This window comes from Schistocerca gregaria, chromosome 3, assembly GCF_023897955.1.
Source record: "Schistocerca gregaria isolate iqSchGreg1 chromosome 3, iqSchGreg1.2, whole genome shotgun sequence".
Classification (NCBI taxonomy): domain Eukaryota; kingdom Metazoa; phylum Arthropoda; class Insecta; order Orthoptera; family Acrididae; genus Schistocerca; species Schistocerca gregaria.
Window position 1 is genome coordinate 291,089,859 of NC_064922.1, and position 21,171 is coordinate 291,111,029.

Genomic DNA, 21,171 nt, shown 5'->3' on the forward strand with positions numbered 1-21,171 from the left:
GTAGAGATGGAGGGTAGGGGGGGGGGGGGGGACACAACAGTGAATACACGGCAAACGGCGGGGTTGGAGAGGAGAGGAGCAACCAGGGGATGAGGGGGACCAAGGCGGTGGGAGGTGTATAGTATGCAGATATGTTCGAGGAATAGGAGCAAATGGGTGAAAGGAATCCGGTCGTAGAGGTTCTGCATGGGGGACGGGGAGCGTATACGGAAGGCAAAGTGGAGTGCATGGAGCTCGAGGATCTGGAAGGACTTATAGAATTTGGGGGGGGGGGGGCGGATATCCAGGCGGGACTGGCCTAACAGAGGATGGGACGAATTAAGGATTTGCTCGCTGTTACATCACATGCAGTATTTCTCCATAAATTTTGGCCTCTCTGTGTACAGTAATAGTGCAGCGCCTAGGTGAACTCTACCAAGTCTTTGACACATTGGCATGGAACGAGACCCTTTTTAATGTTACGTCCCAACATACAAGAAATAAACACCAGATTAAACGATTGCAGCAGTAGCATTAATCTCAGAAGTCAGTTCTGCCCCACATTGTAAAAATGACTCACAAACATACACTGCCGGCCGCGGTGGTCTCGCGGTTCTAGGCGCGCAGTCCGGAACCGTGCGACTGCTACGGTCGCAGGTTCGAATCCTGCCTCGGGCATGGATGTGTGTGATGTCCTTAGGTTAGTTAGGTTTAAGTAGTTCTAAGTTCTAGGGGACTAATGACCACAGCAGTTGAGTCCCATAGTGCTCAGAGCCATTTGAACCATTTTTGAACAAACATACACTAAGTAATCAAAAGTAACGGGATACCACTATGTAATTTAGGATTGACCACTAGATGTCACGAGAGTCGGACCTGCCAGTATAAAAGGAGACAGAGTCTAGTGTTGCCAGCAGAGTTGCAGTAAGGGCGGAGTGGGTCAGTCAGGAGAGCTCAGTGAGTTCGATCATGGACTACTCATTGGATGTCACCTGTGTAACGAAACCATCCTTTCTGAAGCTGCCCAAATCACTGCTGCAGCTGAGAAAGTGATCCTGAGCAAATGTAAAACTTCTGAAGTCTCTCCGTGGCGAGAGCCGAGCCAGGCCAGGCCAGGCTCGTGCATAACGTCTACATCCTTTTTGTGACGTCACGTGTGCTGGGACTGCAGTTGAAATTGCTCGTCAATATTTTAGAAAGTTTTAGTCTCCAGTTACTTATTTTAAAGTTTATTTTTGTTAATATTTGCTGTAAAAGTAACTTACTAGTGGATTTTCATTAATCTCAGTCTTTCTTCCAGTGTTATTGACTCCAGTGGTCTGTTATTCGTGAGTGTGCTTACGTCGTTCGTCCAAATCTCGCGCCTCAATAGTATGTTTACATTTTGCGGAGTGGTAGAATGGCTCTGAGCACTATGCCACTTAACTTCTGAGGTCATCAGTCGCCTAGAACTTAGAACTAATGAAACCTAACTAACCTAAGGACATCACTCACATCCATGCCCGAGGCAGGATTCGAACCTGCGACCGTAGCGGTCGCTCGGTTCCAGACTGTAGCGCCTACAATTTTGCAGAGTGCAGTTGCAGCTGTAGCGGTTATAAAGCTAAGTACTGACAAAGACATTTGTGCACTGTTATTAAATTTAATAGTTTTCAGTGGTGTTTAATGCTATTTGTGGTAAAACAACGATGTAATAAACGTTTGGAAACGTTCGCTTGCTATGTTTCTTAATGAACTTAGGTAACGTACACGCATAGTTTTTTTTCAGTAACTGTAAAACTTTACCACGAGTTAGAATTGTAGGCTCTGCCGTAGGTTTGTGAGTAGTGGGTTACGGTGTGGGATTTGTTCAAAGTATTTTCACAGGGAGGGGGGGGGGGGGGGAGTGCAGTGGGGAAGCCAGTGGGCATTCTAGCGAGATCCTCTCCTGGGAATGCAGAACTGTAGTAGAAATAAGTTGACAGAGGAGCAGGAGCGTAAGATCTGTACCATTCAGTGCAGTTACAGCACGCAAAGGAGGAACTAGATAGGTTGAGAGAGTGAAGGCAGCAGGGGAATGGAAACTGGCAGTTGGCAAGAAAGCAGCTAGGAGGAGGTATTCAGACAGTTAAACTTTGCGTATATGCAATACATTTGATTAACTATCAGAGTTGTGTGGAAAGGAGCCTCTTGTAGCTTTAGATTTACAGAATATGCAGCAGTCCTCAGCCGTTAGGGGCCTAGGTCAGTTGCAGAGTCTAACAGAAAGAAGAAGGTTCTGCTCTAGGTAGGTCGCTCGCTAGAGACGTGGGCCAGAAGTTGCAGGAAGTGTTGGGGAGTGAGTACCAGGTCACCAGCATTGTGAAACCAAGTGCAGGATTGTCTCAGGTGTCTGACTGCAAAGGTGAGTTATGTAGCACCTTATGTATGCACCTTTTTTTAGGTTGAAGTAAGCTGATAGGTATACCTACTTAAAGGAAGTCTCTCTAACTAAGGGCTTACTTTCAGAGGAAGTCGTGTTTCCAAGTAGAGAAGGAATTAGAATATTTCATCAAAATATAAGAGGTATTAGAGATAAAGTTAGTGAACTGCTTATAGATGTTGAATCTGAAATTACTGGCACATCGGAGCACCACTTAAATAATTTGACGATTGAGAGGCTTCCTTTACCTGGATACAGATTAGCTGGCTGTTTTTCAAGGAGTTCCTTGCAGAGTGGGGGAGTGGCCATGTACATAAAAAAACAGTATTTCATTTAAGTCCACTGCACTGCACTGAACAGATATTTGAATGTCGTGCAGAGGCAGTTGAATTTAGTGAAACTAAACTTCTAATTGTTGTTGTTTATAAGTCCCCTCACTCTAACTGAAGAGCATTTCTACTCAAGCTAGAGAGGGCACTTGATTCACTTTGTAGGAAGTGACTTCAGTATAAATTTTGTGTATGATGGGGTAAGAAAAAGGATGTTAGAAGATCACCTAAATTCATATGATCTCATTCAGACTGTATTTTTTTCCAACTAGGGTGCAGGGGAACAGTAACACAGCCATAGACAATATTTTTATTCACTAGATGGGCATTCTGTTAGTAAAAGGGTGAATGGTCTTTCAGACCACGATGCACAAATTTTAACACTAAAAGTCTTTTGTACTCAAACAAATGTCACATTTTTTTTACAAACTATGCACGAAAGTTAATCCAACAGCAATAGAGAGTTTTTTGAACCTCGAAAACGAACAAGAGTAGCAGGATGTTTACAGTGCCTATAATATAGATGACAGATATAATGCTTTCCTTAACACATTTCTCATGTTCTTTGAGAGTTGCTTTCAATTACAACGTTCTAAACGGGGGTACTAGCAGTAAAAGGTAGCCCGGACGGCTGACTTGTGGGATAAGGATATCATGTAGAACAAAGTGGGAATTATATTAAAACGTAGTCACAATCAGGCTACAGTAGCCCATTACAGACAATACTGTAAGGTGCTTAAAATGTTAGTGGGAAGGCAAAGAGTATGTGATATTCAAATAGAATATCTAATCCACATTATAAAATTAAAACCATATTGTCAGTTGTGAAGGAAGTGTTTGGGCAGCAGCACAAGGTCGACAGTATAAAATCAGTTCGTATTAAAAATATTTCTGTTACTGATAAATCGGATATTTGTATAGTATTTAACAATCATTTTCTGATGATGAATTAAATAAAAATTTAGTTTCTACAGGGAACCATATAACTAACTTGGCAAATGCCTTTCGGAGATTGATGTCTGAAATACTCCTCATTTATACACGCAAGGTGAGGGCGGGGGGATTGAATAAATAATTAAATCACTGAAGACTAACGACTCTCAAGGATATGGTGGAGTGCCTAGCAGAATATTAAAGTACTGTGCTGCACATGATAGCCACATTTGTAATTTTTCCTGTAGGAATGATCAGTTTCTTGAACAATTAAAGTACTCAGTAGTTAAGCTGCTTTATAAAAAGGGATAAAAGGATAATGTCGACAATTTATACCTATTTCTATGCCCTCAGTGTTTTCTAAAGTTATTGAAAAGGATAATTGATAATTTTATATCACACGATTTGCTATCAATTGTACAGTTCGGCTTTAGAAGTCGTTTAACAAATGAAAGTGCTATATTCTCTTTTCTCTGTGAAGTACTGGATGGGTTAAACAAAAGGTTTCGAACGCTAGGCATATTTTTTGATTTCACTAAGGCTTTTGATTGCGTTGATCAAAAATATTGCTCCAAAAAGTTGGACCATTACAGAATATGGGGAGTAGCTCACAACTGTTTCACCTCTTAGTTTAGCAACAGACAACAAAAGTCACAGTGTTCAGAATGGCTGTGATGTGGGGTCTGAGTGGGGTACAGTCAAGTTTGAGGTGCCCTAGGGATCAGTGTTAGGGCATATATATATATATATATATATATATATATATATATATATATATATATATGTGTGTGTGTGTGTGTGTGTGTGTGTGTGTGTGTGTGTGTGTGTGTGCCCTCTAGTATTATGGCTAACTCCAAAATATTCATGTTTGCTGATGACACTAGCTTGGTAGTGAAGGATGTTGTGTGCAACATTGGCCCAGTTTCAAATAATGCAGTTCATGACATAAGTTCATGACTTGTAGAAAATAAACTAACGCTAAAACACAGTAAGACTCAGTTTTTACAGTTTTTAACACACAGTTCAACAAAACCTGATGTTCTAATTTCACAGAATGGGAATATGATTAGTGAAACTGAAAATTTCAAATTTCTAAGTGTTCAGGTAGATAGCAAACTGTCGTGGAAAGCCCACGTTCAGAATCTTATTCAAATACTTAATACTGCCATTTTTACTATTCGAACGCTATCTGAAGTGAGTGATTGTTCGACACGAAAATTAATCTACTTTGCTTCTTTTCATTCGCTTATGTCGTATGGTATTATATTTTTGGGTAACTCTTCCTATTCTAAAAGGATATTTTTGGCTCAGAAACAGGCGTTTCGGCAATAAGTGGTGTCTGTTCACGAACCTCTTGTCGACCCCCTTTCACGAGTCTGGTTAGTTTGAAATTGTCCTCTCAATATATATATTCCATTCCGTATTGTTTTTTCTTGTTAACAGCTTTAGCTTATTTCCAAGAATAAGCAGCTTTCACGCAGTTAATAGTCGGCAGAAATCAAACATTCATTTGGAGCAGAAATCAAACCTGCATTTGGACCGGACTTCATTAACTCTTGTGCAGAAAGGTGTGCAGTATACTGCTGCATCCATTTCAGTCACCTACCACTAGAATTTAAAAATCTTAGCAGTAATCCACGTGCTTTCAAATCGAAACTGAAAGAGTTTCCTCATGGGCCACTCCTTCTATTCTGTCCAGGAGTTCCTTGAAAAATTAAGCTGATTCTTGTTATATTTTTGACTGAGTTTACTTAAACTTATGGACTGAGTTTTTCTGGTTCAGAAACATTTCATTTTTATGTGTTACTACATTTATCCCCCCCCATGAACCAATGACCTTGCCGTTGGTGGGGAGGCTTGCGAGCCTCAGCGATACAGATGGCTGTACCGTAGGTGCAACCACAACGGAGGAGTATCTGTTGAGAGGCCAGACAAACATGTGGTTACTGAAGAGGGGCAGCAGCCTTTTCAGTAGTTGCAGGGGCAACAGTCTGGATGATTGACTGATCTGGCCTTGCAACATTAACCAAAACGGCCTTGCTGTGCTGGTACTACGAACGGCTGAAAGCAAGGGGAAACTACAGCCGTAATTTTTCCCGAGGACATGCAGCTTTACTGTATGATTAAATGATTATTGCGTCCTCTTGGGTAAAATATTCCGGAGGTAAAATAGTCCCCCATTCGGATCTCCGGGCGGGGACTACTCAGGAGGATGTCGTTATCAGGAGAAAAAAAACTGCATTTCTACGGATCGGAGCGTGGAATGTCAGATCCCTTAATCGGGCAGGTAGGTTAGAAAATTTAAAAAGGGAAATGGATAGGTTAAAGTTAGATGTAGTGGGAATTAGTGAAGTTCGGTGGCAGGAGGAACAAGACTTTTGGTCAGGTGAATACAGGTTTATAAATACAAAATCAAATAGGGGTAATGCAGGAGTAGGTTTAATAATGAATAAAAAATAGGATTGCGGGTAAGCTACTACAAACAGCATAGTGAACGCATTATTGTGGCCAAGATAGACACAAAGCCCATGCCTATTACAGTAGTACAAGTTTATATGCCAACTAGCTCTGCAGATGATGAAAAAACTGATGAAATGTATGATGAGATAAAAGAAATTATTCAGGTACTGAAGGGAGACGAAAATTTAATAGTCATGGGTGACTGGAATTCGTCAGTAGGAAAAGGGAGACATCGAAACATAGTAGTTGATTATGGATTGGGGCTAAGAAATGAAAGAGGAAGCCGTCTGGTGGAATTTTGCACAGAGAATAACTTAATCATAGCCAACACTTGGTTCAAGAATCATAAAAGAAGGTTGTATACATGGAAGAATCCTGGAGATACTAGAAGGTATCAGATAGATTATATAATGGTAAGACAGAGATTTAGGAATCAGGTTTTAAATTGTAGGACATTTCCAGGGCAGATGTGGACTCTGATCACAATCTATTGGTTATGACCTGTAGGTTGAAACTGAAGGACATGGGATCTGGATAAGCTGAAAGAACCAGATGTTGTACAGAGTTTCAAGGAGAGCGTAAGGGAACAATTGACAGGAATGGGGGAAAGAAACACAGTAGAAGAAGAATGGGTAGTTCTGAGGGATGAAGTAGTGAAGGCAGCATAGGATAAAATAGGTAAAAAGACGAGGTCTGCTAGAAATCTTTGGGTAACAGAAGAAATGTTGAATTTAATTGATGAAAGGAGTTTGACAGAGCACTGAAAGACCTGAGTCGAAACAAGGCCTCCGGAGTAGACAACATTCCATTAGAACTACTGATGGCCTTGGGAGAGCCAGTCATGACAAAACTCTACCAGCTGGTGAGGAAGATGTATGAGACAGGCGAAATACCCTCAGACTTCAAGAAGAATACAATAATTCCAATCCCAAAGAAAGCAGGTGTTGACAGATGTGAAAATTACCGAACAATCAGTTTAATAAGCCACAGCTGCAAAATACTAACGCGAATTCTTTACAGACGAATGGAAAAACTGGTAGATGCGGACCTTGGGGAGGATCAGTTTGGATTACGTACAAATGTTGGAACATGTGAGGCAATACTGACCCTACGACTTATCTTAGAAGAAAGATTAAGAAAAGGCAAACCTACGTTTCTAGCATTTGTAGACTTAGAGAAAGCTTTTGACAATGTTGTCTGGAATACTCTCTTTCAAATTCTGAAGGTGGCAGGGGTAAAATACAGGGAGCGAAAGGCTATTTACAATTTGTACAGAAACCAGATGGCAGTCATAAGAGTCAAGGGGCATGAAAGGGAAGCAGTGGTTGGGAAGGGAGTGAGACAGGGTTGTAGCGTCTACCCGATGTTATTCAATCTGTATATTGAGCAAGCAGTGAAGGAAACAAAAGAAAAATTTGGAGTAGGCATTAAAATTCATGGAGAAGAAGTAAAAACTTTGAGATTCGCCGAGGACATTGTAATTCTGTCACAGACGGCAAAGGACTTGGAAGAGTAGGTGAATGGAATGGATAGTGTCTTGAAAGGAGGATATAAGATGAACATCAACAAAAGCAAAACGAGGATAATGGAATGTAGTCAAATTAAATCGGGTGATGGTGAGGGAATTAGATTAGGAAATGAGACACTTAAAGTAGTAAAGGAGTTTTGCTATTTAGGAAGTAAAATAACTGATGATGGTCGAAGTAGAGAGGATATAAAATGTAAGACTGGCAATGGCAAGGAAAGCATTTCTGAAGAAGAGAAATTTGTTAACATCGAGTATAGATTTAAGTGTCAAGAAGTCGTTTCTGAAAGTATTTGTATGGAGTGTAGCCATGTATGGAAGTGAAACATGGACGATAACTAGTTTGGACAAGAAGAGAATAGAAGCTTTCGAAATGTGGTGCTACAGAAGAATGGTGAAGATAAGGTGGATAGATCACATAGCTAATGAGGAGGTATTGAATAGGATTGGGGAGAATAGAAGTTTGTGGCACAACTTGACTAGAAGAAGGGATCGGTTGGTAGGACATGTTCTGAGGCATCAAGGGATCACAAATTTAGCATTGGAGGGCAGCGTGGAGGGTAAAAATCGTAGAGGGAGACAAAGAGATGAATACACTAAGCAGATTCAGAAGGATGTAGGTTGCAGTAGGTACTGGGAGATGAAGAAGCTTGCACAGGATAGAGTAGCATGGAGAGCTGCAACAAACCAGTCTCAGGACTGAAGACAACAACAACAACTAGTACTACATTTATGTTGCACTTTCATGTACTGACACGTTCCATGACCTCGGAGATTTGCTCCTAAATTTGGTCCTAAAGAACTTGACGTGTAAATAAAAATAAATAAAAATCAGAATGTCAACCAGGCAGGAAAGCTGATACTGGAAAAGGTGTGGAACACAACGGAGGCCTTTGACACACATCGTTCAAGCGAGGTGTCTGAGTCGCCAATTGAGCAGAATGGCCTGGATGACAATGGAGCATAACGTCATTCCGTCAACCGGGCAAAGTTGAGTCCAACGTGTGAATCATACGTAAGCACGACTTTTAGCACAATGACACTGCAAAAATTAATCAGATGGAAGCCTGAAACAAAAAATGGGGACAATGCAGTGCGCTGAAGAGCGCCGGTTGGCCCAAGAAATTGGGTAACATTCGGTCATCCTCACCAGAGAATTATGTCATTGTGCCCGATAGACAGCTACAAGTACTCGGTCTTCTGAGCACTTCTTCTTTTCAATTGGACACAGCCATTGTGAGCTGCAGTCTCCTACTCCACTGATGTGAAGACTTGAAGCCGTCTACTACCTGCTCATCTGGGGCCAAATTGAAGGTGTTTGGCAGGCTGTCGAACTACCGTTGTCCCGTGGAGGCGCGCTGGCTGCTGCTGCCTCTTGATTTGCATTTGAGCAAACACCATAGTCTTTGGCCTCCATCCAGGGGAGAGCACATGATGTAACTCTGCACAACAACCTGGACGCTCCTTGCAAGAGCCGATGGGAGTTTACTAGGATGCTATTTTCGATGTCAACTAATGCGCCGTCGTAATCCTTGTTGTCGCACTGTCTGGCGTCTCGGTTGAACGGTCATGCCTGCCACCAGCCAGGTTGGCTACCTTGCACAACACACCTTGTTGTGGACACGTCAGAGCGTCCCAGTTTCGCTCGTCCACTTCTGCCATCGTCACCGCTGTCGGGGAGAAAGCGATTCAGTTCTAAATCTGAAGAAAATAAATGTGTAAATCACTAATGCTGTCTCATTATTGCCCCTGGTGGCAAGTGTGTCATCACTACCACACTCCACGTTTCGCCATCCTGCATCCGTAGGAATCACACATCACTTACGTTTTGGTGTCAACAGTTGTCACAGTCCGTGGAGACGCTTGACGTCTCTACACCAGGTACCACGCCATCACGTCTACAGCATCCCCCATCGTTACCTGTCCGTTGATCGCAATACAGTTCGGTGAGCGACTATTTTATTCTTACCTTTTTATCTTTTTGTTATGGCGATGGTGGAGCCTAGTGATATTCACAGTTGTCTTAGGCTTAAATTCATTAGACTGCTGGAGCCTGCAGTCTTGTGACACCTTAAAGGGAGCTGCAGGTAAATGTCTTCAACGCCAGTGAGGTATAAATTCTGTAATTTGTCACAGCACCATTTGACATGCACTGAGGCAATTCCAGCCACGTATGTCATTTACGGAGGGATTGGTTATTTGGCACAAGTCTAATCTGAATCCCGTTGGACTATGATACGGAGTAAAGACTAATTTCGGAAATTTTTGTAGTGTACTGTAAGGGCAGTTTTTCCCGTTTTTTCCTTTCCTTATAACGGCAATTGTGAAATACACAAACTGCGAAACACACGTGTAGCTACTATGGGTGAGGCTATTGCCGTTTTTGTGGAACAGATAACGAGGTTATTGGAAGGTAATTCTCAGAAGAAAGAGTATAATGAGGAATTAACAAAGGCAACTTTTAGTATTACAAGCCGTTCAACAGATGCAATCGGGACCAGCGGAAACAAAATCAATATTGAGTGTAGCACCTCCTTCTGTGAATCCATCAGCAGCCAACTCAGTAACGCCTCTTTGCGGGGAAACAACGGCGGATGTGACTGTATTTGCTAACGACGAGGCAGCTACAGGCAAATTGAGTATTTGGTCAGATGAGAATTATCTACATACGGCTTATTTACTGTTAATAGGCGAGGCTAATACATACGTTATGTATCATGGAACACATAGTAAGGCACGAACAGGCAGGCAACGGCCTAAACCAGCACTACAGAAAACAGAAAAGCACGAGACATTTCAGAGGAAAACAGTACTTCGGCACACAAGTAAAATCGGTAGAGTTCTTCCCGGATAGAATCCGAAAGATTAATGCACAAATATATGAACTAATGCAGAGTGCAGAAGCTGACAGAGTCGCCCCGTGAGAACCTAATGGAGCTCTTATAGTGCAGTGACACTCTTTACAGAATGTCTCAGTGTTATCTCCTACAGCTTGTGATAACCATTGCATCAATGTCATATTTTTTAACCACTCTTCCACAATCTTTTTGGTATACTGGAATCTAACTTCACCCATTTCAAAAGAACTATAATCAGTCACTATGAGGAGAAGCACAATCGCCCTACTACTAACACAAATACAAAAATAACTAAATAATATGAATAATAACAAGCAGCATTAGCGAATTTTCGTTTGGTTCAATTGCTCAGTTCTCTACCATGGAAATACAATAATTTTAATGGAAATATTATATCGTCTCATGTATTAATGAAGTTAGTTGTATCACCATAACATTTTTTTCCAAACTTTTAAAATAATTTTAACATTTTGCTGTAGGAATTTGAATGTTATGCAACTTTAAATAATTCAAAATGAACTATAATAGTTCCATATTTATGTACATCTTGCACTCGTCAATTACATTAATGAGTTCTATCAGCAATTAAGCTTAGGTTTCTTATCAGATCTTACAGTATAACCGGTTGTAGGAAAGTAATTTTTTCTGTAACATGTTAATAACAAGCTGAAGATTCTCAAATACAACACCAAAGTTTAGGAATGAACAACATATTTTTTCGAAGAATATAATATTAAAAAGACAAGAATTCAACAAAACAATTTTTAAGAAAACTAAATTTCCCACTAGCAACTAGATCTCAAATTTCCCAATCAGATGGCACTTCAAAAAAACAAATACAACTAGTTGGAAAACAACTAAATAAACAACACTGGGAAAGAGAATCAGAAATTCACATTGTAGTTTATGTGCGGTAGTTGATAATGGCGTAAATCATTAGGGACAACAATGCTAAAAGTAGTAGTGAACACATGCAAGTGTTGTCACAAGTTGGTGAATGGGATTCTACAATTCTTGGATTTCACTCCCTAGAGAAGCATCACGCGAAAAACGATGTATTCAAACCAGGTCATGAAGGTGTTGCCAACTGAGCTGCAAACACATACGCTAAATATTGGTTTGCATGATAATATACTGTCAGGTACAGGAAAGCTAGATGGATCACTGTAAGTACTGACTTATTTGCAGAAGTACTGTGCAGTTTACAACCACAAGAGAATTATGTCGAATGCATTGCTTTATGCGCAGAAGCGTAGTGTGAATTATCAACATAGACAGTAAATTTATGGTTCCTGTGAGCCTCGATAATTTTGCATGGATGCGGTTAGTCTACCAAAGGGCTTGATGACTGCCACTTGAGATGTTTTGGATAAATAAGATATTGATAGTCACATGATGACTAAAGCCATAAACATACCACTAGTGCATTAGCATTGAGTAAAGAGGTGAATCACATACAGGACAGTGATCAATGAAGGGATTGAATCTATACTGCTATGATTCCTGAATTTGTTTAACGCAAATGGTCCATTACCAGCGACAGCTGTTGATCTACGTTTATACCCACGGGCAATAATACTCCAGTCTATAGGAAGCCATACCAGGTATTGAGGTATCTGCAGCCATTGATGGAAGAATTCCTTGATCAACCACTAGCATAGAGGTTCGTAGAATATAGTGAATGTCCATGGAGCTCATCGATAATCATTGTTCCCAAAAAATCATCTAATGATGCTAAAAAATATAGATTCTGTTGCATCTTTCGATATCTGATCGTAAAAACTGACCCTGATACACATCCTAACCTCAGTATTACCGAGACTTTAGATGATTTGAGCCAATGAATGTGTTTCTCAACGGTGAATATCTGCAACTAGTAGTAGTCTCAGAAGGTAGATCTGAAACAACCTTCACGACGTCATGGGGCTATTATTAGTATCGCACAATGCCTTTTGGATCCAAGAACACACTGGCTATGTTTCAGAGACTGTTATACAAAACGCCTCATGGATTAAAGCCTAAGTAGTGTATGGTATACTTGGATAAACAGTATTCTCAAAAGATATGGAAGAACACATGAAACGTGTAAAAGAAGTATTCAACACACTATGAACACCGTGTCTGACGCTTAGCTTGGATAAATGCCATTTTGCACAGACAGAAGTGAACTACCTCGGACACGTTATTAGTGGAAAAGGTGTAAAAACTGATACCTGAACAGTATCAGCAGTCCTTGACTTCTTGTAACAAAACTACGAAGCAAACACAATCGTTCCTAGGCCTATGTAAGTGTTATAGAAAATTTGTCAGAAATTTTGCAAGAGCCTCAGAGCCTTCGAAACGTTTACTAATAAGAGAGGCAAAATTTCAATGGCCAACAGTGTGCCCAAACAGCATTTGCGACACTGAAGAAAGCGCTGTTATCAGATCCAGTACATATATTGACTAACTTTGCGATGCAGTTCATCTTCTCATGTCACGCCAGTAATAGTGTACTTTAAGTCAAAATATAGATGTTGAAGAAAAGCGAGTACCTTACACATCCAGGCAACTGCAGAGTGTGGAACAGAACAACTCCACTACAAAAAAGGAGATGTTAGCGTGTATTTGCAGAGTAAACAGCTTTCGCATATTTGCATGATCAGACAGTTACGGTAATAACGGATCACGCTGGCTGACAAGATGGGCACTCCGGCTGAGTGAATTCAACTGTGAAATTCTGCATAAACCGGGTAGGAAACTTACTAATGCAGGAACTTTCAGTAGGAAAATTAGAGTGCTGCAAGCACTGGGCGAAAGTATGGCTCAATGGCAGAAGGCACAAGCATACGATACAGACCGTCAGACTTTCAGATCGCGACGCGTGATAGCGTACTCTGCAGATCAACGAAGTGCGAACCACGTGTGGTGGTTCTGACAACATTCATGAACGAGTTTTTGCTACAAATGGGCAATACCACATATTAATGGGTCATGGCGGTCACAGAACAGCAGATAGATGAGCCTTTGACAAATTCTGATGGAAAACGAGTAGACATGATGTGGAACGGTATGTGAAAGACAGCGTACCGTGTCCAGAGGGCTCACCTTAATCATCGGAAAATCCCATTGCAATGTTTTACAGAGGCATCTAAGCCTTTCTAAATGGCTGGGCTAGATATTTTAATAATTTAAATAAGTATATATTGACGATAGTAGACTATCTTTCGTGATTCATAGCAATTAGCGACTCCTGACCAACAGGCTAACACAGTAGCACAAGTGATGGTAAATAGTTCGATAAGATTGGCATGCTGGATACCGTAATTAGAGATAGAGGTACAAAATTTGTATCAGATTTCATGAAACAGCTGTGAAATTTGTTTCGCATTCGAAAACTCCGAACAAAATCTTTTCACGTACAGGCAAATGGGCGAACAGAAAGAATGTACAGAAGCATTACTAAAATATTAAGCCATTACGTACATAGTCAGCAAACACAACTATTGGGACACGTACCTTCAATACATAGGCGCGGCCTACAGTTCCAAAGTACATACCAGTACCGGTCTTTCGCCATATGAGAACAGCAGAAAGATGCCGCCTCCTTCAACAAGATTAAGCCAAAACTAGGAGTTAATAGTGAGCCAGTAAAAAAATTTGTAAAACGATTATGCGAAGTTTGGCAAACGATGAAGTGAGTGGGCATGAAAGCCTTAGAACGTCAGGAACGGACGGGCAACATTTTGGGAAACTGTCACAGTATATAACTGGTCTGTGGGTACAAGCAACAACTCCAGAAACACTTACAGATAGAAGGTGTTGTCCACACCAAGTTACTGAAATGACGTAACCAGTAAAGATTAAGTTACAGTTATCAAAGAAATCCTCTGCTGCTCATGCCAGCAGCGTCAGGCCATTCAAAGGAGCTGTGAATGCATTGTCGCAAGTTCCATAAGGTACACCAGTACCAAAGAGAGCATCTATGAAAGTTAGGATACACACAGTGCACGTTACGCACTCGGATGATGAGATAAGTAGTTTCTTATCGGGTTTCTATGTTGTCTCAGGAGTTATTGTGTACATTCAATGTCTTTGTTTTGTTAAATGTTACAATGAATTTTTTTTGTGGTGTATATCATGGGTTTTGGAAGTATAATATTTTCCTTTTTTGTTGGTGAGTAGGGTAGGAGTTCTTTTTACTGTTGTCTTTTTTTCTCATCTATACACATATTTTGAAAACGGAGTGTAATGGTAAAAGTTCCTTTCTCTTAGGAATCGTACCAGCACGGACGTCCGGAGGACACTGTCATAGTCCTGATGTTGTTACACTTCGCCATGGAAGGGCTACTGAATAGAGTTCAGAAGTAGCCTCTAAATTCTGGAATATTGTTTTCCACACAGACAGATGTGATACTGATAAGCCATCGGTAGAACTGAGATTGATCTTTGACTTAGGGGAAGTAAGGAATAAGATTCATAGGTTACAAGGCATATTCGTGGAAATACACAAGGAACCAGAGAGGGAGAAACTTTTAGCGGAAAGAAGGGGTGAGTACCAAGAGCAAAGGCCCTCTTACGGGAAACTGAGAACACAGCTTAAGGAAATAACTATCGCAGCACCGCAGCCACAAGTGCGAAGAAAAATAGGGTGGTTGGACGCAGGAGCAAAATTGCTGAAAGCTGTATTTGGTGCAGTGGACAGTGAGAGCGTGAGAAACTTGAATAACACGGTGAGACAAATACAGTCAGCAGCCGCCACTAAAACCACAGTGGAATGGCATACTATGCAGCTGTCAATTCTACAGTAGAGTGTGGTAAAAAAAACACCAAAACGGTAGGGAACTAACTAAAGAAATAGGCCTGTGCACGAGAAACACTATGTAAACAATAAACAAGAACGTATAGCGACTACAGAGTCAGTTAAGCGCACTAGACGGAAGAATGACTGTAGCTGCACTGGTTCAAATGGTTCAAATGGCTTTGAGCACTATGGGACTTAACAGCTGCGGTCATCAGTCCCCTAGAACTTAGAACTACTTAAACCTAACTAACCTAAGGACATCACACACATCCATGCCCGAGGCAGGATTCGAACCTGCGACCGTAGCAGTCGCGCGGTTCCGGACTGAGCACCTAGAACCGCTAGACCACCGCGGCCGGCTAGCTGCACTCTTACAAACTTTGGTGGATAACCTCAACGACGCAAAAATGGAACTAGCAACGCTGCAAGAAGAGGTTTACCATGGGGTAAAGACTTAGTTTTGCACTGTTGCGTCTGTAACAATTCTTAGCAGGATTAATCGAGGTACAAATGGAATTTCCCGCAGAGCGACAGTATGTGGTGGAACTGAGAAAAAATCGGTGCTGTTGTATCATATAGCAACTGTTAGGGTAGTACCGATGGAGCAAAATTATCTGTTTCACAAGCTGTGACATCGTCGCGAAGAAACACAGTGACCCGTATATGTAATAAGTTTCCTTTAATTTACGTCTATGGTGACAATCTTTTCTGTTTAATAGATTACCGGTTTCGGTTTTTAATGACCATCATCAGGTCTGTCTCATAAAAACAAAGTCCTAATGCACTGCAGCCATAGTGGCATAGTCAACTGATTCCGCATTTAACAGTTGACTATGCCACTATGGCTGCAGTGCATTAGGACTTTGTTTTTGTTTGTATAAGACAGATCTGATGATGGTTATTAAAGACCGAAGCCGGTAATCTGTTAAAAAGAAAATATTGTGACCATAGACGTAAATTAAAGGATAATTATCTGTGTCATTTAGATTTTCGATGTTGGACATGAAATCTAGATACCTGTCTGTCTCGGTTCACCAACGTCCAATAACAGGGGTGGGGGCTATAGACAAGCAGATACAAGCATGAACTCAGGAAGTGATGATAATCTTGGAGCAGGAAAAAACTTACGTTCTAATGTCACTGGAAGAGTTGCGAGAACGTCGGACAGAAAGTGTTACAATGGCTCTAGCCCAGGTGCTACATACGGGCACATAGACATGTGAAGTACAGTTGTTCTTAGAGGAAATGATAGCGACAGAGTGCCAAAGAGAAGTACCGGCCCTACAACTTCATATCCAAAACCTAGAGGGCTCTGGATTTATTCACTTTTCTCGCAAGGAACAGTAATCATGAATTCCGTTTCAATAAAACTCCATGCCATTTCAAGTAAGTGTGTCAATTTTTAGCTATCTACCTACATTATTCAGTGGAGTATTGAATTTTTAAATGTTAACGGACTTTTGGGTCACCCTGCAGAATGATCTCCTCTAAACGAACATATATTTATCTATTCTCAGTTCTAAAAGGTATGCTCCCTAGGAGCTTCGATATTTGAGTATGAAAATTTATTAACATTGCATAAAAACACAAATACGTTCATCGCACTAAGATGTTCACTCATCTGGGGCCGAGAAGTTTCTAAGAACCCTCATTAGATGGCAGTACTGATTTTAAATTGTCGGTAGCCTTATAGCAAGAATGGTTCCCGAGAAGAGTGCTCTGTGTGGAAGTACTCTGTGCGGTGTCCCCTGCTTCCTACAGAAAGAAATTGTTTGAAGATTTCCACAGGGCGGATATGAAATTCAACTGCCATTTTCCACTGATGCGTCTTTATTTGCGGGAAACACTACCATCATGAAGTTATCTTCAGCTCTACTTTCATAGTCTAAATGGAAGTATCTGGTAGGGCCCTAGATTGTCAGTTATAAGTATATAAACCAGTGTACCGCGTTACTTTTAATGGGCCAGTCACCTTATGTCCAAATTTAACCTACAAAAACTGCTGTCAAAATTTAAATCGCCAATGGCGAATACATTTCCTGTATGACATAAGTTCTGTTTGCAGGAACTGAGTTCTACAGCACTGTATTCATGTGTGTTCCGAGGACTGGCACAGACGTTATAAAAAGATCATTGAAGTAGGAGAGGAATACTTTGAAAAAGATCACGTAAACATTGAAATCGAGTAATACACATCTGTCAAAGAAATCAGTCTCAATCTTTGTTGACCAGTCGTCTTACACTCGATGACGCCTCTCACCATTAGCAGTGCTAAAAATTCCCTTTCGCCTTTATTGTCAAATATTGACATTCGCTACTGTAAGCAATTTTTCAACTGCTAACCAGGTCCGTTCCCTACTATCTGGATGTCACTGTCACTGCATCCACCTGAGATCACCTAAGAAATCTTTGCATACATACCGAAAGTATCAGTAATTAGTAATCAGTAAACTGGCCTCTCGTACAGCTTTCGTGTGTATTTTTCTAAGAGATGATTTGAAAAGCTAGATCATATTATAAGTAAAGAAGGCATACTCCAGATGAAAGTCTGTGCTGTTTACTTTGACATGCCTGGTCCTGGTTACACTGCAGTTTAATACATAACATATTTGTGCAAAAAAGTTGCTGGCAAGAGAGTCGAAAGATTGGCAAAGATGTGATACAACAGCCTTCGAGATGTATGAAACGGTACACATCACTAATGTTCTAAGTGTGATCAGACTAGGCCGCATAAACTTACCCTGAGAACAGCGATATCGTTCTGGCTTGTTTCGCTGTTGTATTCGGAGTGTACAAAGACTGCGGACACAGGCACTTTGATGGCCGACTTGATGTTCACGCTGCCCACGGACACGCTCAGCAATTTGGCGGGTACCCTGCAACATCACACGTCCAGGCGACGGACCATTAGTTACACTCATAACTGTGCATATAACTTGCAAAGTTATTTTTATGCAATTTTATTGACATTCGCTCTACTCACCATCCAGTCAGCATCGTACTAACACCACAAAAATGCAGAAGATGAATTCTTTAAAATCACAAGTGAAAAATTATGTGAACAAGTCTCAGAACTTTGCGTTGATAGGAGCCACAGAGCAGAATGAGCAATTCCAGCTTCAAGAAAAAAAAAAGAGACACGTCTATCACAAGAAAATTAAAATCTTTGGGGCAAAGAAGAAATTAGTGAAACCAGGAGTGACCAGACATCTAACATGTGACGGAATGAAAGTATTTAACAGTGCAATCACTCAGTAAAGAGTGCATGTGTGGGCCTGGGATGGTGGAATAAGTGGAATAATCGTAAAGGCAGCTACGGAAAAGCATTCTGTGACTAACATCATTGAACTTAAAAGCCTAAGTTGTCCGAGACTAAAGTGGTCTTTTCGAAAGAAACATTTCATTTTGAAGCATTTTTTTCCTTGAAACCAGTATCCTGATATGATCAATTATCTTTTTTGTTTTACTTTTAATACTAGTTATACATTTTTGTTCACTTTCCTTACTCACAGTACCAATATAACAGATATTACAATACTACTTCACTAATCTCACAGGATTTTGATTAAGATGATTAATTGATTGCCAAACCCAATGAAGTGACACAAGTCATGGGACACCTCTTAATATCGTGTCGGACCTCGTTCGCCTGGCTTAGTGCAGCACCTCAACGTGGCACGGACTCAACGAGTCGTTGGAAGTCCGCCGCAGAAATATTGAGCCACACCACGTCTAAAGCCGTCCATAAATGCGAAAAGATGGCAGTGCAAGATTTTGTGCATGAACTCACCTCCTGACTATATTCGATAAATATTCCATGGGATTCACTTCGGGCGATCTGGGTGGCCAAATCACTCAGTTGAATTGTCCAGAATGTTCCTCAAACCAATCTCGAACAACTCCCAGTGGCGTGGCCCATTATCATCCATAAAAATTCCACAAATTTGGGAACATATTATCTATGAATAGCTGCAAATGGGTCAAATATTTAAATGTGTGAGAATCCCTAAGGGACCAAACTGCTGAGACCATGGTCCTCGACTCACACACTACTTAAACTAACTTATGCTAAGATCAACACACACACCCATCCCCGATGGGGGACTCGAATCTCCGACGGAAGGGGCCGCGCAATCCGTGACATGGCGCCCCTAACCGCGCGGCCACTCCGCGCGGCTGCAAATGGTCTTCAAGTAGCCAGACACAACTACCTCCAGTCAGTGATCGGTTCATTCCATGTAAACACGGCCCAAACCATTGCGGAGCAACCAGCAGCTTGCGCAATGTCTTCTTGACAACCTGGGTCGATGGCTCCGTGGCGCCTGCTCCACACTCGAACCCTATCATCAGCTCTTATCAACTGAAATCGGGACTCATATGACAGAAGAACAATGGGTAGCTTTGAGGGATCAAGTAGTGAAGGCAGCAGAGGATCAAGTAGGTAAAAAGACGAGGGCTAGCAGAAATCCTTGGGTAACAGAAGATATATTCAATTTAATTGATGAAAGGAGAAAATATAAAAATGCCGTAAATGAAGCAGGCAAAAAGGAATACAAACGTCTCAAAAATGAGATTGACGGGAAGTGTAAAATGGCTAAGCAGGGATGGCTAGAGGACAAATGTAAGGGTGTAGAGGCTTATCTCACTAGGGGTAAGATAGATACAGCCGATAGGAAAATTAAAGAGACCTTTGGAGATAAGAGAACATCAAGAGCTCAGATGGAAACCCAGTTCTGAGCAAAGAAGGGAAAGCAGAATGGTGGAAGGAGTATATAGAGGGTCTATACAAGGGTGATCTACTTGAGGATAATATTACGGAAATGGAAGAGAATGTAGATGAAGATGAAATGGGAGATACGATACTGCGTGAAGATTTTGACAGAGTACTGAAAGACCTGAGTCGAAACAAGGCCCCCGGAGTAGACAACATTCCATTGGAACTACTGACGGCCTTGGGAGAGCCAGTCCCAACAAAACTCTACCATCTGGTGAGCAAGATGTATGAAACAGGCGAAATACCCTCAGACTTCAAGAAGAATATAATAATTCCAATCCCAAAGAAAGCAGGTGTTGACAGATGTGAAAATTACCGAACAATCAGTTTAATAAGCCACAGCTGCAAAATACTAACACGAATTCTTTACAGACGAATGGAAAAACTAGTAGAAGCCCACCTCGGGGAGATCACTTTGGATTCCGTAGAAATACTGGAACACGTGAGGCAATACTGACCTTACGACTTATCTTAGAAAATAGATTAAGGGAAGGCAAACCTACATTTCTAGCATTTGTAGACTTAGAGAAAGCTTTTGACAATGTTGACTGGAATACTCTCTTTCAAATTCTAAAGGTGGCAGGGTAAAATACGGGGAACGAAACGCTATTTACAATTTGTACAGAAACCAAATGGCAGTTATAACAGTCAAGGGACATGAAAGGGAAGCAGTGGTTGGGAAGGGAGTGAGACAGGGTTGTAGCCTCTCCCCGATGTTGTTCAATCTGTATATTGAGCAAGCAGTAAAGAAAACAAAAGAAAAATTCGCAGTAGGTATTAAAATCTATGGAGAAGAAATAAAAACATTGACGTTCGCGGATGACATTGTCAGAGACAGCAAATGACTTGTAGAGCAGTTGAATGGAATGGATAGTGTCTTGAAAGAAGGATATAAGATGAACATCAACAAAAGCAAAACGAGGATAATGGAATGTAGCCGGATTACGTCAGGTGACGCTCAGGGAATTACATTAGGAAATAAGACACTTAAAGTAGTAAAGTAGGTTTGCTATTTGGGGAGCAAGATAACTGATGATGGTCGAAGTAGAGAGGATATAAAATGTAGACTGCCAATGGCAAGGAAAGCGTTTCTGAAGAAGAGAAATTTGTTAACATCGAGTATAGATTT

At 41.1% G+C, this 21,171-nt stretch overlaps 1 protein-coding gene across 2 annotated transcripts in view; it reads right to left on the bottom strand.

The window, feature by feature from the left end:
• The window catches only part of LOC126356033 (trypsin alpha-3-like), a 307,460-nt gene that overhangs the window by 213,275 nt on the left and 73,014 nt on the right, over window positions 1-21,171 (bottom strand). Inside the window, exon 3 of one of the 2 annotated variants that reach the window (XM_050006688.1) lies at window positions 18,009-18,144. The exons of the other annotated variant lie outside the window; for it this stretch is intronic. Coding sequence (XP_049862645.1) covers window positions 18,009-18,144 — 136 coding nt within the window. The remainder of the gene's footprint in view (window positions 1-18,008; window positions 18,145-21,171) is intronic. 2 annotated transcript variants of the gene reach the window in all.